Source organism: Scyliorhinus torazame, chromosome 3 (genome assembly GCF_047496885.1).
Source record: "Scyliorhinus torazame isolate Kashiwa2021f chromosome 3, sScyTor2.1, whole genome shotgun sequence".
NCBI lineage: Eukaryota > Metazoa > Chordata > Chondrichthyes > Carcharhiniformes > Scyliorhinidae > Scyliorhinus > Scyliorhinus torazame.
The window spans coordinates 59683445-59698612 of record NC_092709.1 but is presented as its reverse complement, the minus strand read 5'-3'; the positions used below and the strand labels follow the sequence as shown (position 1 = coordinate 59698612).

The following is a 15168-nucleotide window of genomic DNA, read 5'->3' as shown; positions in this document are numbered from 1 at the left end:
CGGGTGGGGTGTGTGGGGTTGGGGAGGGGGGTGATGGTGCTGGGTGGATGGATGGGTGGGGGGTGTGGGTGGTCGGCTGTTGTCATGGTGTGCGGTCTGTGGCCATACTACCCGATTCCCACGCCCATCTAGTCAGTGAAGCGGGCGTCTTATCAGTCTGTCCCGTGCCTGCTGGGCCAGCCGGTAACGGTGGACAGCCACCCGGCTGTGTCTACCCCGTCTGCCCTGACCATTGCCCCCATCCCCCTCATCTGGGGAGGACTGGGCCTCTTCCTGCTGCTCCTCCACTCCGCCCTCCTCTGCCTGCGGCACATCGCCCCTCTGCTGGGCTATGTTGTGCAGGACGCAGCACACCACAATGATGCGGCCGACCCTATCTGACCGATACTGGAGGGCGCCCCCAGAGAGGTCCAGGCACCTGAAACGCATCTTCAGCACGCCAAAGCACCTCTCGATCACTCCCCTTGTCGCTACATGGGCATCATTGTAGCGGTTCTCCGCCTCATTGCGTGGCCTCCGTATAGGCGTCATCAGCCACGATCGCAATGGGTAGCCCCTGTCGCCCAGCAACCAGCCCCTCAGCCGGGGATGGCGTCCCTCGTACATGCCGGGGATGGATGACCGCGACAACACGAATGAGTCGTGTACACTGCCTGGGTAACGGGCGCAGACGTGCAGGATCATCATGCGGTGGTCGCAGACCACCTGTACGTTCATCGAATAGGTCCCCTTCCTATTAGTGAACACGGCCCTGTTATCTGCAGGTGGCCGCACGGCGACGTGCATCCCATCGATCGCGCCCTGGACCATGGGGAACCCGGCAATGGCAGAGAAGCCCACGGCCCGGGCATCTTGGCTGGCCCGGTCCACGGGGAAGCGGATGTAGCGGTGCGCCATGGCATAAAGGGCATCTGTCACTGCCCGGATGCACCGATGCACCGATGTCTGCGATATGCCGGACAGGTCCCCACTCGGTGCCTGGAATGACCCCGTCGCATAAAAGTTCAGGGCCACCGTAACCTTGACGGACACGGGGAGAGGGTGTCCCCCGCCAGTGCCACGCGGTGACAGGTGTGCCAGCAGGTGGCAGATGTGTGCCACGGTTTCCCGGCTCATCCGGAGTCTCCTCCTGCATTCCCGGTCCGTGAGGTCCTGGTATGACTGCCGGGGCCGGTACACACGGGGCGCCCTCGGGTGCCTCCGTTGCCGTGGGGCCGCGACGTCCTCCTCCCCCTCCTCGTCCTGTCGGTCAGGTGTCCCTCCAGCCTGGGCGGCTGCCGCCTGCCCCTCTGCGGCAGCCTGCGCCGCCTCTCTGGCACGCTCCTCCTCCTCCTCCTCCTCCTCATCCAGGGCAACATAGACATGAGCGGCTGCCACCACGGCGGCCAACATCGCTGGATGATCTGAAAACATGACGACCTGGTGGGGGGGAGGGGAACGACGACATGTCATCATTGCCCATATCCCCTCCTCCCCCCAGCCAGGTGGCATGGACCGCATGGGTCCAACTGTTGGAGGCTGGCACCTGGCCAGGTGGACCAACTCATTTGCCCTCCCATCACCCACCCCGGCACGGACCCCCTCCCCAACCCCCAACCTCCACCCCGGCACGGACCCCCTCCCCAACCCCCAACCTCCACCCCAGCACGGACCCCCCCCCAACCTCCACCCCGGCACGGAACCCCTCCCCAACCCCCAACCTCCACCCCGGCACGGAACCCCTCCCCAACCCCCAACCTCCACCCCGGCACGGACCCCCCCCCCAACCTCCACCCCGGCACGGACCCCCTCCCCAACCCCCAACCTCCACCCCAGCACGGACCCCCCCCCAACCTCCACCCCAGCACGGACCCCCTCCACAACCCCCAACCTCCACCCCGGCACGGACCCCCTCCCCAACCTCCACCCCGGCACGGACCCCCTCCCCAACCTCCACCCCGGCACGGACCCCCCCCAACCTCCACCCCGGCACGGACCCCCTCCCCAACCCCCAACCTCCACCCCGGCACGGACCCCCTCCCCAACCCCCAACCTCCACCCCGGCACGGACCCCCTCCCGGCACTCCCCCGGAGCCCAGCCTACTCTAACAACCCCCCCCCCCCCCCCCCCGCCGCACACACACACAAGCCGAGACACACCTCTCCTCAGGCAATCAGTCTGCGGCCACGCCATTTCCTGCCCAGAGCCAACCCCCCAGGCCGTCACTCACCTCCTCGCTGGTCGGCGTGAGCCTGGAGCACCGGGTCACGCCGATGAAAAGGAGGTTTGATTGACGTCGACGTGAACGGTCATCACGTCGACGGGACTTCGGCCCATCCGGAAGGGAGAATATCGGCAGGCCGAAAATCGGCTGCCTTGCGCAGACCCGTGACATTCTCCGCGGCAGCGGCGCCATTAACGCCCCGCCGACTTTTCTCCCTTCGGAGACTTCGGCGGGGGCGGGGGCGGGATTCACGGCGGCCAACGGCCATTCTCCGACCCGGCGGGGGGGTCGGAGAATGACGCCCCTGATTTTCATAGCAAGAGGATTTGTTTCTGGTCTATATTCAAGAAAAATCTCTTGACCTTTTTGGAACTCAGTTTATTTTATTTATTTGTAATATTTATAATTCATATTATTTGAACATTTAGTAGGCTGGTTTTGCCATCTCTTAATTAACACATCAATTTTGGGCATTTTGTAGGATGATTATTGTTTACAGAAATTTGTATGTTTTAAAAGCTGGATGAGCTGGCAGAATCATGGGGTGAATTATAGGGCCCCTCACAGTGGTGAGATTTCTCTCTTGCACCAATGGCCCTTTTAATAGCTCACCACCTGTCCCAGCTTTGCCCCCGTCATGACTGGGCTGGTAAATTATGCCCCTGAATTTTTAAGTATACACCAGGAGTGCATATGAGGAAATTATGCATTCCGAGCTTAATGATTTTCCATTTATTTTTGTTGCAACAGTGAGCCTTTCCAAAAATGGCAGATGGGCAAGGCAATCCCTAGTCCCGCCCCCAAACCGCTATAAATGATCAGTCTGAAAGTCAGCACGACCCGTATATTCTTTAATTTATATAGACACTGCTCTACTGATAATATTTTTATTAAATATGTTTGTTTTAATGAAAATGTTTATTGATAAAAGACTACATGTGGAGTAAATGATTGCAAATGATACCAAATCTGAGCAAATAGATTTACTTGTCAAATTTCAGCATAAGATATTTGTTGACAAATTAATAAACCAAATACAACTAATTTTTATCTTCAGTATGTCTATTTCCTGCCATTTACCATACAAGTATACGCTGCATCTTGAACACATTTTTATGAGGCAATCCTCTTCTCCAACCCATCCAAAATATAGTTTTGAAATTGATTTTCTGGCATATAATTCAAATGTTTTGAAAAGCAAAATTTTTCTTCCAGTTAAACTACAATTGCAGGCAGAGGCTATTGGAGTGATATCAATCAAGGGAATCTGCGCTAACCGTTATCTTGCTATGAATGAAGATGGCAAGTTGTATGGATCGGTAAGTGCACTTTTTATGGGAAACCCTTTTACAACTTTTCTGACTGTGGGTGTTTTATTTTGGACAATTCACTTATGCTTTTTGATGTGTTTGCAGATTGTGTGTGTGTGTGTCAATGTCATTCTGACTTGTATGACTTAAGCACAGATAACTGAACTAAACTAATGCAGGTCTGAGCCCTACGGTTTTTATAAAAGTGCCGTTTGCCTTAGTGTCGCTATAAAACTATATAGTTCTATGTTGTCTATTAATGCCCATAGACCAAAAGGGATTTAATCTCAGAAAATTTGGTATTGTCCACCTGCTGTATTAGAATAATTGTAATAATTAATAATACAATTGAAATATTTTGCAATGGATTTATTTGGAGAATTGTAAATTCCCCACCCCCTACCCCAAAATGTCCTAATCAGCTTTAATATAGGGTTATTTTAGTGAGAAGTATTGAGCAACTAGTTAGTGATGATAACAGCATGTTCGATGAAATTTCTGGGAACATGGGGTCTGTTATAAACAAGTTCACATAACAAACCCAAAGATGAATATTTTAAACATAGTTGGCAAACATAGTTTTCATTTCCTTCTTGATGAGTACAGGCAGTCAAATTTTTACCTATACTTGAACAGAAGGTTAAACCTGTTCCAGCATGTTTACACTAGGAAACAGTTCATTTCACTTTTGTCATTCAAAATGCACTTGCTCCTGAATGCACCAGCCCTAATTTTTTCTAGCATGTTTAGTTGCAGGTTGCTGGAGGGGAAGCAGAGAGGGTGGGTGGTGGGAAGCAGTTTAGCTTGGTGGGCTGATGGAATGTATTCCTGCTACTCCTGGCACAAAGAAAGGCTGGGAAAACATTGAATCTTTCCAAGTAGAAGTCCTCCCTCCCTTTTAGCTGTTGGGGAAAATCAGCAGGGTCAGTGATAAACCTAAATTGAAGGAGGAAATGAGAGGTTTGCAACCTCATTCAAAATTGAAAAGAGGGACCTGCATCCTGCAAACTTATTGCCCCCCCCTGCATTAAAACCGTGAGTGGGCAAGTTGCAGGTGGGTTCAGTCCAGGTTTCAGATTTAAATGTTTTTAGATTGTTTTGGGGTGGGAGGAAACATTCCCCAAGTGCCTCTATTTATCAAACATCCCATACACGTTTAATTTAACAACCTTATTAACCTGTCCTGCCATTTCTGATGATTTGTGTATGTTAACCTCCAGTAATCTCAGTTCCAGCACACCCTTGAAAATTGTTACCTCCTTATTTTCAAAATGCCTCCCTTCACATTTAGCATTAAATTTATCTGCCCATTTCACCAGGTAGTTGTAACATCAGAAAATGTTGCTTTCCTTTGAGGATTAAGTGAAACTCTGAAAATAACTATATTCCTGCAAAGTCAACAGCCAGATGATGATGCCAATTTGTTTCTTTTCGTTTGCCAACAAGATTTTTTTAATTTTAAAATTTTCTAAGTATAAATGGTCAAATGTGCTGATCATTTAGAAACAATTAATGTTTGTTGTCATGTTGCTGGGTGTCTGGGTAGTGTTTCCACTTGAATTGTGTCTGTGGTGATGCTTCTGTCATCATGAGTAACACATCTGTCACAGGCATCAAGTGTATAGCTGGGTGGTAGCCTATTCCAAACAAATGAACTCATTTTTTTTTCAAAAGCTAGATCATTGGTCTTCACCAGAAGGGGGAAAGAAAGGGAAACGTTTTGGAGTTGCCTATTGTTAAATGTAATGTTGCTTTGTTTGACGCACCCTGCTAATTTTATTATTTTTTGTCCTTATCAAAGACATTGGGCAGCACGGTAGCATTGTGGATAGCACAAATGCTTCACAGCTCCAGGGTCCCAGGTTCGAATCCGGCTTGGGTCACTGTCTGTGCGGAGTCTGCACATCCTCCCTGTGTGTGCGTGGGTTTCCTCCGGGTGGTCCGGTTTCCTCCCACAGTCCAAAGATGTGCGGGTTAGGTGGATTGGCCATGCTAAATTGCCCATAGTGTCCAAAATTGCCCTTTGTGTTGGGTGGGGTTACTGGGTTATGGGGATAGGGTGGAGGTGTTGACCTTGGGTAGGGTGCTCTTTCCAAGAGCCGGTGCAGACTCGATGGGCCGAATGGCCTCCTTCTGCACTGTAAATTCTATGAACTATTCCTGAGTATGGGAAGAGTGCGAATTTCGGGTAATTTGTGTGTTTTCTGGGTCCTGATGCAGAGTGATACTATTTATTAAAGTTGAGATTGCAGTAGGAGAGTTTAATCATAGTATAGGCGAAATGGTGGCACAGTGGTGAGCATTGCTGCCTCACAGCGGCAGGAACCAGGGTTCAATTCCGGCTTTGGGTGACTGTCCGTGTGGAGTTTGCACTTTCTCCCGTGCTGGCATGGGTTTCTTCAGGTGCTCCGGTTTCTTCCCACAGCCCAAAGGTGTGGATTAGCAAAACTAAATTGCCCCTTTCTGTCCAAAGATATGCAGGTTAGGTGGGGTTATGGGGATAGGGTGGGGGAGTGGGCCCTTTTAGAGGGTCGGTGCAGACTTGATGGGTTGAATGGCCTCCTTCTGCACTGTAGGAATTCTGTGGTTCTATGGAATAATGGTAAATGGTTGGGAAGTGGAGGGACGAGACAGTGACCACTAAAATTGAAAAGGAAGAGAAAATCATTAGAAAATAATTAAGTAGACAAAGAAAAACTAGATAATAAATGTAAAGAAACTTATGTTAATATAATGGGATGACCTGGATGGTGAGTTGAGTTGAGCCCCCAGCTTTTGGAGCTGGGCGTGTTGGGACAACTGTGGCTCAACACTCTTGTTTCTGAGGCACAAGGTTCTGGATTCAAGTCCCACTCCAGGGCTTGAGTACAAAAATCCCAATTGACACTGCAATGCAGAATTGAGGGAGCACTGCACTGTTGGAGATTCCACCTTTTGGATGCTACATTAAACTGTGGCCCCATCTGCCCACTTGGGTCATTGTAAAAGATGCCATGGGATTGATTTGAAGAAGAGCAGGGAGCTATCCCTGGTGTCCTGGCCAATATTTATCCCTTGATCACATCACTAAAAACTGATTATCTGGTCACGATCACATTGCTGTTTGCGAGAGTTTGGCGTGTGAATATTGACTGTCCAGTTCCTTGCATTGCAACAGTGACCTCCCTTCAAAATTACTTAATTAGCTGTAAAGTACTTTGAGGCATCCAGTGGTCACAAAAATGCTACATTTATGCAAGTGCCTCTTTTTAAAAGCTTTTTAAAGATAAATTTAAAGTGCACAATTCTTTTTTTTTCCCAATTAAGAGGAAATTTAGCGTGGCCAATCTACCTACCCAGCACATCTTTGTGTTTTGGGGGTGAGACCCAGGAAGACACGGTGATAATGTGCAAACACCACACAGACAGTGACCTGGAGCCGGGATTGAACCCGGGTCCTCCACGCCTTGAAGCAGCAGTGCTCCCCACTGCGCTACCGTGCTGCCCGATTCTTATTAAAAGCTTGAGTTAGAACTGAGCCTGTTTCACCTTGCCAACTATAAGAGCTCTTTAAAATGTTAGGAAATTCGTTGGCAGTTATTGAGCAGGAGTTCCTTAATTTGTAGGTAACAGACTGTTTTAGTTATGGTATTTCCTGATGGCTCAATGGATAAATACAGCACTTGTGTTACTGAACCATAAAACCAGGAAGATACTTGAGATTGATGATTGATCTAGTCTGAATTAGTTTATCTGAACAGGAGAGATTTTCAGGGGAACAAAAATATACTAGGCTGAGTGGGGGTGGAGGAAATGGCAATGTTTCTGTTTGTTATCAAGCCCTGTTATAGGTCAGTATGTACAAGCAGCTATTGAAAAGTCAGTTTGACTTTATGCATTCTTTCCATCCTCTTCTATTTTATATTCAGCCTGACCTGAGAACATTTGATGCCGAGAGCGGACTATAAAAGGTGTGCTCCATTCCAATGCTACCTGCGCTGGCAACACTTAATGTCAGATATTTTCCAAACATTAAATCCAATTCAAAAATCATGGGAGAAAGAAATGAAAAATCGGAGGAACTTTGGGAAATAATGAGTGAGTTCTCCTGAGACTGAGTGCTATGGTGGGCAGGTGAAGTGTTTTCCCCTTGCGGCAGCCGGCAGGAAAACGCACCTAATTTTCAGCCCTGACCTATTTAAGAATGCACCTGGATGTTTTATGCCGTATTCGGTGGTGGGGCAGGCCTGGATGGTGCATAGTCCATCATTGTGTCGTGGTGCCATATTGAAAACATGTTCAACCTCACTGATCCACTATTAAAGAAAGAAGGTGCACCACCTGAAAATGAAGATGACCTCCGGGAGCATTCAGACCGGAGGATGGACCTCCTGAGAACAAAGATGGAACACCAGGAACATTCTAAGGCTGGAAGATGGACACCCGCCAGACACCTATTCTGGTAGGTCCACCTGCAGATGGTCCCCGACCCACTGCTGTGGTGGTCCAGGGTTGCAGTTGGACTCCCTCATGAATTCTGGAGGCAGCCCCAGGCATTGTTCAGATGAGTCCCAACATCTTCTCGTTGCGCTGTTCAGCATGTATTTCATGGCAGCGTATCTGCCTGAGGGTATTGTGGAGAATCTGACGTGGGCGACTGGGCCTTCTATCTGCATCCCAATAACGGAATGCAAATGAGGTTCATGTCGTCCTCTTGGCGGGTTTTTCTGACCCACCATGGTGGGCATCAACAGAAGATCCTGATGTAAACTCATGGCAGCGTGAAACCGATTTGAGCCTTTCTCACACCCGCCAGTGGGGCTTGGGAGAATTCCACCCAACATTTCTTTTATAGCACAGTTTGCTCGGGGTTAAGTTTGCCCATAGGGCCTCAATCAAACTTTAAATGCTACCAAATTAGTGCATCGCTTTCAGCCACTTTTGTTAGTGAGGTATTTTGGGTCAGATTGAGCAATTTAATATTTACTAATCCATCATGTTTATTTTGTAAGCAGAAGTGTGCCTAAAACAGGTTGGTAACAAAATGTTTTCCATAAGATTATTTGAAAGCTCACTTAAAATGTTATACTTTCGGTATGTTAATATCCTTCATGATAAATGATGGACTCATTGCATTTCAAATAACATCCCTTATAAATTTACAAAATTATGATTTGTTTTGTGAATATAAAAATATGGGATCAATCAGACCAGTGTTACACTGCATGGAAATTAGTACAATCAACAATGAACTTTGTTTCTTTGGCAACTGAATTTCACCTTTTGATGAACTAATGTTTTTACTCCTCCTCTTCTCTTTACCCCACCTCCTTTTAGGCTATTTTCTTCTTTGTCTTCAGTTGCCCAGGATTACAGCCAGTAACTGCTAGTTACTGTGAAGTTAACAGCAGCGGCACATTATAGCATTTTTCTTTCACTTCCCAATCAAACTGACAGATTTTCCTGCAGCTCACCAGGAAAAGCAATGATTAATAACTTGGGGATGGTCCTCGGCAATTATGAGTGGGGGCTGTCTGTAGATCGGTTTGATGGATCGGATCCCGGGGTTGATTTCAGATTAAAGCTCCAGGCTGGTGGGTGTGGTAAACCACTGTTGCATCTGTATTAGGTGATGTACGGTAGGACCTGTACTACAGGTTCGGCAGTAGTCCCTGCCTGCTGGCTCCGCCCAGGAGGCAGGGTATAAATATGCGTGTCCTCCAGCCAGCAGCCATTTCGCCAGCTGCTGTGGGAGGCCACACATCTGATCGCAATAAAGCCTCAGTTGGATTCAACTATCGTCTTTGTCCAATTGGGAGGGGAATGGGGAGGAGCCGGATGGTTCCAGTAGGACCTAGAGGCGTGGCAATCGTCAGAATGTTGACCAAAGGCTTTATTGAGAGACTGGCGGCAGCACACCTCCTCATGGGCCAGGGAGTGCTGTGAAAGGGAGTGCTGTGAAAAGTAGCTATCTCCTGGAGCAGGCAGCTCCTGCCTTCATTTGGCTGTCAGGTTTCCTGGGTCTTGGGAAATCAGCAGCAGTTAACTTTAAAATGTGCGTCCAGTTGCATTGTGGGAACCTGATTTAACAAAGTGCCCCTTCTCTCTGAGACCCAGGTTCAAAAAAGAGTGGAGGTGGATAAATTATTAGCCTCAGGACATGCAGCATAACATTTTTGGTAGGGAATCTTTTAAACACTGTCGTCCAGACTAAGTTATCATTTGTGAAGATGTGGGTTGGTAATTAACGGCTAGCACAGATTTGTTACACGCAAATCGTATTTGACTAACTTGCTTGAGTTCTTTGAAGTAATGGAGAGCACTGACGGGGATAGCGCAGTTGTTATGTACCTACACTTTCAAAAGACGTTTGGCAAAGCACCACATAATAAAATTGTCAGCAGGATTGAAGCCCAAAGGATTAATGGGATAGTGGCAACCTGGGTACAAAATTGTTTTCTGTCCTTCAGACAGAGTGTTGGTGAAAGATTTCTTCCTGAGTGGAAAGAAGTGTAGACCCCAGAGGCTGGTTTTTGGACCACTGCAGAATTTGTTTACATTAACGATCTGGATTTGGGTATTCAGGACAGTACTTCAAATTTTGCAGATGAGGAGAAATTCAGGAGAATAGTAAAAAAAAAAAAACTTGAGGAGGAAATGGACAGACAGATGGCAAATTAATTTTAATGCAGTAACGTATGAATTGATGCATTTTGGAACATAGAATGACTGAGGAGAGGCAGTATTATTATAAGTTAAATGGTAACATTTTAAACCGCGAACAGTGACAGAGGTATGGGGGTTTCTGTAAACAAATTCTTGAAGTTGTCAAACCAAGTGATGAGGCTGAAAACCATTGGAAACTTTGGCTTTATAAATAGGGCGTGAATTAATGAAGTTATGGTAAACCTTCAAATCACTGGTTAGGCATCAGCTTGGAGCAAATGTCCAATACTGAACCTGGAATTTGAGGAGGAGGTCAAGGTTGTGGAAAGGGTGCAGAGGATAAGGTGAGAGGATTTTCCAGTCCCACCGAAGACTTTTGAACAGCTCCCCACAGTTTCCAGCTGCTGCCATGATGGGGAGCCGTAAAATCCCGCCCCAGAATTGAGCACAATATTCTTGCATGTAGTTTAATAACGATTCTATATAAATCTAGCATTTCTGTGCATTTGAATTTTGAATGATGGTTAGCCTTTTCCTACCTACCACCGCCTCTCTCAAATGCAGCCGTGTAATCTCTGGGAGAGGGGAAATAAAAACAAGGCCAATAAGGGAAAAAGGAACTTTGCAGAATATTTCAAAACCTGTCCAGGAGTTTAAATGGACCATGTGTTGTCTGCTAATTCACGTATCTCCTATATGATGTGATCTGGGTTGCAGTCAAAAACCTGTCCATCTTTCTCATGAAGGAATGCAGAGTCAGCACTCACTACACCAGCCAGCAACATATTCCATAGTCTCATTATCTTCTGGGAAATGAATAACTGCCTAAAAACCAGTATTTTCCTATTTTTGCACCATTTAAACGCATGACCCTTGGTCCTTAATGTCTCAAAATGGAGTAATCTTATCAATAAGCTTGCAAGCCATTTAATTATTTATAAATCTCTGTTAGGTCACTTTTTTGTTAGGTCACTTTCATGTCAATCCGGAAAGAAACAGAGGTAAAGTTTCAAGTCTACAGACACTTCTGGGCACAGTGGTTAGCATTACTGTCTCACAGCTCCAGGGACCCTGGTTCGATTCTGACCTCGGATGACTGTGTGCACGCTCTCTCCATGTCTACGTGCGTTTTATCCGGGTGCTCCGGTTTCCTCCCACAGTCCAAAGATGTGCAGGTTAGGTGGACTGGCCATGCTAAATTGACCCTTTGGTGTTAGGTTAGCTTAGGTGGGGTGACGGGATAGGGCGGGGTATTTGGCGTGGGTAGAGTGCTTTTGTGGAGGGTCAGTGCAGACTTGATGGGCTGAATGGCATCCTTCTGCACTGTAGGGATTCTATGATTCTTCGTCGGAACTGAAAGGAGGTAGACTGTTAGAGCTATAGAAACGGCAACAAAATGTAGCAACTTTAAGAACAAACGACTGGTGGCCTGGTGTGAGAGAGGGAGGTTTTTTTTTTCCATTGAGGTAATAGATTTGGAGGCAACTCAGTCAACATTTCTATTTGAAGGCTGCATCAAAGCTAGCTCCCATCTGTGCAAACTAGTTATTCAAGCCTGCTAGGTCGGATGAAGCTGACTGAGTGGAAGGAAAAGGGGTTGGACAAGGTGGGAGATTTATTTTTAAAGGGTCAGTATGCTAGCCTGGGAGGGTTCGGGTGGCACGGTAGCACAGTGGTTAGCACTGTTGCTTCACAGCACCGGGGTCCCAGGTTTGATTCCCGCTTGGGTTACTGTCCATACGGAGTCAGCATATTCTCCCCGTGTGTGCGTGGGTTTACTCCGGGTGCTCCGGTTTCCTCCCACAAGTCCCGAAAGATGTGTTTGTTAGGTGAATTGGACATTCTGAATTCTCCCTCATTCTTTATCCTCCCTCCCGCTGAACAGGCATCGGAATGTGATGACTAGGGAGTTTTCACAGTAACTTCATTGCAGTTTTAATGTAAGCCTACTTGTGACAGTAATATAAGATTATTATTATTATGAAGGAGAAATATGGGCTTACAGATGCTGATAGATTTGGGTATCTCCAGATGCGTAGCTGTGTTCCGGATGTGCAGCACCTCCAGGCGAGGGCAGATGTACTGGCCTTTGCCTCGCTTGTGGCAAGGAGGCGGATCCTCGTGGGCTGGAGGTCGACTACACCGCCAAGTGCCTCGGCATGGCTGAGTGACTTGATGGAGTTTTTGCACCTTGAAGGCCAAGTTTACTGCGAGAGGAAAGGTAGAAGGACTTTGCCATTTATAATGTACTTTAATGAGTTGGTCACTTCTTTGGGGGGGTAATAGGGTGGAAGGGCCGGGGGAAAATAGGGTGTGTGGGGGGGTTTAGTAGTGAGGTTATCTTGTTGTGGGGGGGGGGGCGTTCTTTATATTTAGCTGTTATTCTGTGTTACTATATGCTTTGTTTAAAAATTGTTAAAATTATAATAAAAATATTTCCAAAAAAAAAAACAGTCCTATGAGCCTTGCCCAATCGGAAGATGAGGGGGTTGTCGTATGAAGAGAGATTGAGCAGTTTAAGCCTTAACTCTCTGGAGTTCAGAAGAATGAGGGGAGATCAAATTGAGGTATATATGATAAAAGGTATGGATAAAGTAGACGTGGAGCGGATTCTAGAACGCGAGGTCATAGTCTCAGGATAAGAGGTAGAGGTAGCAAATTTAAAACCGAGAAGAAGAGAAACTACTTCTCCCAAAGGGTTGTGAATCTGAGGAATTCGCTATCCCAGAGTGCGGTGGATGCTGGGACAGTGAGTAAAGTTAAGGATGAGTTAGACAGATTTTTAATTAGTAATGGGTTGAAGGGTTATGGAGAACGGGCAGGACGGTGGAGTTGAGGCCATGATGAGATGAGCCATGATCGTATTGAAAGTGGAGCAGTCTCGAGAGGCTGAATTGCTTTCTTCTAGTTCTTGTGTTCTAAGAAAGAACTATTCTGTCTGATTTCACCATCCAGCTTTTGGTCCCTAGCCCTGTAGGTAACAGCACCTCAGGCACAAATCTGGTGTTCTTGATTAATATGGGGTTAAGGGGAGAAGGCAAGAGAATGGGGATGAGGAACATAGCAGCCATGATCGAATGACAGAGCAAACCCGATGGGCCGAATAGCTTAATTCTGCTCCTATATCTTATGGTCTTATAGTCTTATGAGATGCTATTCCTCCAGCTTGCGCCAGACTTCACGGGAGCATTGCAGCAGATCAAGGGCAGACATGTGGAGATGAGAGCAAGATGTTGAATTAAAATGGCAAGCAACAGGAAATTTGGGGTCTTGCTTGAAGATAAAGCGAAAATATTCCGCAAACTGGTCACCCAGTCTGCACTTAGTCTCCCCTAAGTAGAGGAGACCACATTGGGAGCAGCAAATACAATAAACCAAATTGAAGGAAGTGCAAGTGAAACGCTGCTTAACCTGGTAGTATTTGGGGGCCTTGAACGGTGAGGAAGGTGGAGGTAAAAGGGCACGTATTGCACCTTCTGCGATTGCGAGGGAAGGCGCATGGCGGAATGGACCAGGATGTCATAGAAGGAGCAGTCCCTGCGGAATGCTGATGGAGGGGCGGGGTGCGGTTGGTGAGGGGAGGATGTTTTGTGCTGGAGGTGACAGAAGTTGTGGAGGATGATCCTTTGAAGGGGCAGCACGGTAGCACAAGTGATTAGCACTGTGGCTTCACAGCGCCAGGGTCCCAGGTTCGATTCCCCGCTGGGTCACTGTCTGTGCGGAGTTTGCACGTTCTCCCCGTGTCCGCGTGGGTTTCCTCCGGGTGCTCCGGTTTCCTCCCACAGTCCAAAGACGTGCAGATTAGGTGGATTGGCCATGCTAAATTACCCGTAGTGTCCATAAGGGTTGGGAGGGGTTATTGGGTTGCGGGGATAAGGTGGAAGTGAGGGATTAATGTGGGTCGGTGCAGACTCGATGGGCCGAATGGCCTCCTTCTGCACTGTATGTTCTATGTATGAATGCAGAGGTTAGTCTACTTGGTCTTTTGACATCTAATCTAATTAGAGATCAACCGGGTATAATTTATTTTTGGATGGTATGAACTACATCAACTGTTGGTTGCATTTGTATTTTTATTGTACTTGCATTTTATTTCTTGTGAATTTTCACCCATTCTTGTATTGACGCCTTGTTGGCATACGTTCTATTACCTTTCAAAACTTCACCTCATGCTCAGGGCTTGATGGAAAACCATGATTGCCCTAATAATGAACAGTGAGGTTAATTCTAGCATCTCTGTTCCAGTCTCAAAAAGTGAACTTGTTCAGAACTGAAAACTGAACCTTCCTCATTCATATAACTTCACTGGATCAATGCCTTAGAATGTTGGGAGAATCCCAATAGGCTGTTTCATTTCTGGAGACTATTTCCTCTGAGTCACTTCCACTTTTCATCCTGTCGCCTTCCAGCCAGAGTAGTAGTTTCCATTTTCTTATGGTGAAAATGTCTAGGTGATGCCAAACTGTTCCAGACCAGAAATGTATATTAGTTGGGATCGAGTGACCTTTTTATTCTTTATTTTTTTGAGAGCATCACTGGCGAGGCCAGGATTATATTATCCGTACCCATTTGTGCTTGAGAAAGTGGTGGTGAGCTGATTTTTTGAACCTCTGCAGTGCATCTGGGGTGGGTACATCCACTAGTCTGCTGGAAGGTCGCCATAATCCTGAGGACGGATAAAGGATTGATTAGTCATCATTGGATTTTCCCTCCAAGGCATGTTTCTATGTTCCAAAAAGGAGAATTGAATAATCTGAGTTTAGTTCTTAATAAATCTCTGTTAATTATTTTACAGAAATACCTTTAATTTCTACAACATTTAGTTCAAATGTTACCTACAAAATATAACCTTTTTTGAGACATTTCTTGAGGCATATTTGGAAATGGTCACCTTTTATCTCACCAAAGATTATATTAGGAACATAGGAACAGGAGTAGGCCATTGAGGCCCTTGAGTCTGCACCACCCGGACCCGGCCCAACCTGATCCAGGAAGCTCCTGCCTGCGAC

General features: G+C 46.9%; 1 protein-coding gene across 1 annotated transcript in view; it reads left to right on the top strand.

Annotated features, from left to right (window-relative positions):
• Positions 1–15168, top strand: part of fgf2 (fibroblast growth factor 2) — a 95938-nt gene that overhangs the window by 68057 nt on the left and 12713 nt on the right. Inside the window, exon 2 of the mRNA XM_072495701.1 lies at positions 3420–3523. Within this exon, the coding sequence (XP_072351802.1) occupies positions 3420–3523 (104 nt within the window). The remainder of the gene's footprint in view (positions 1–3419; positions 3524–15168) is intronic.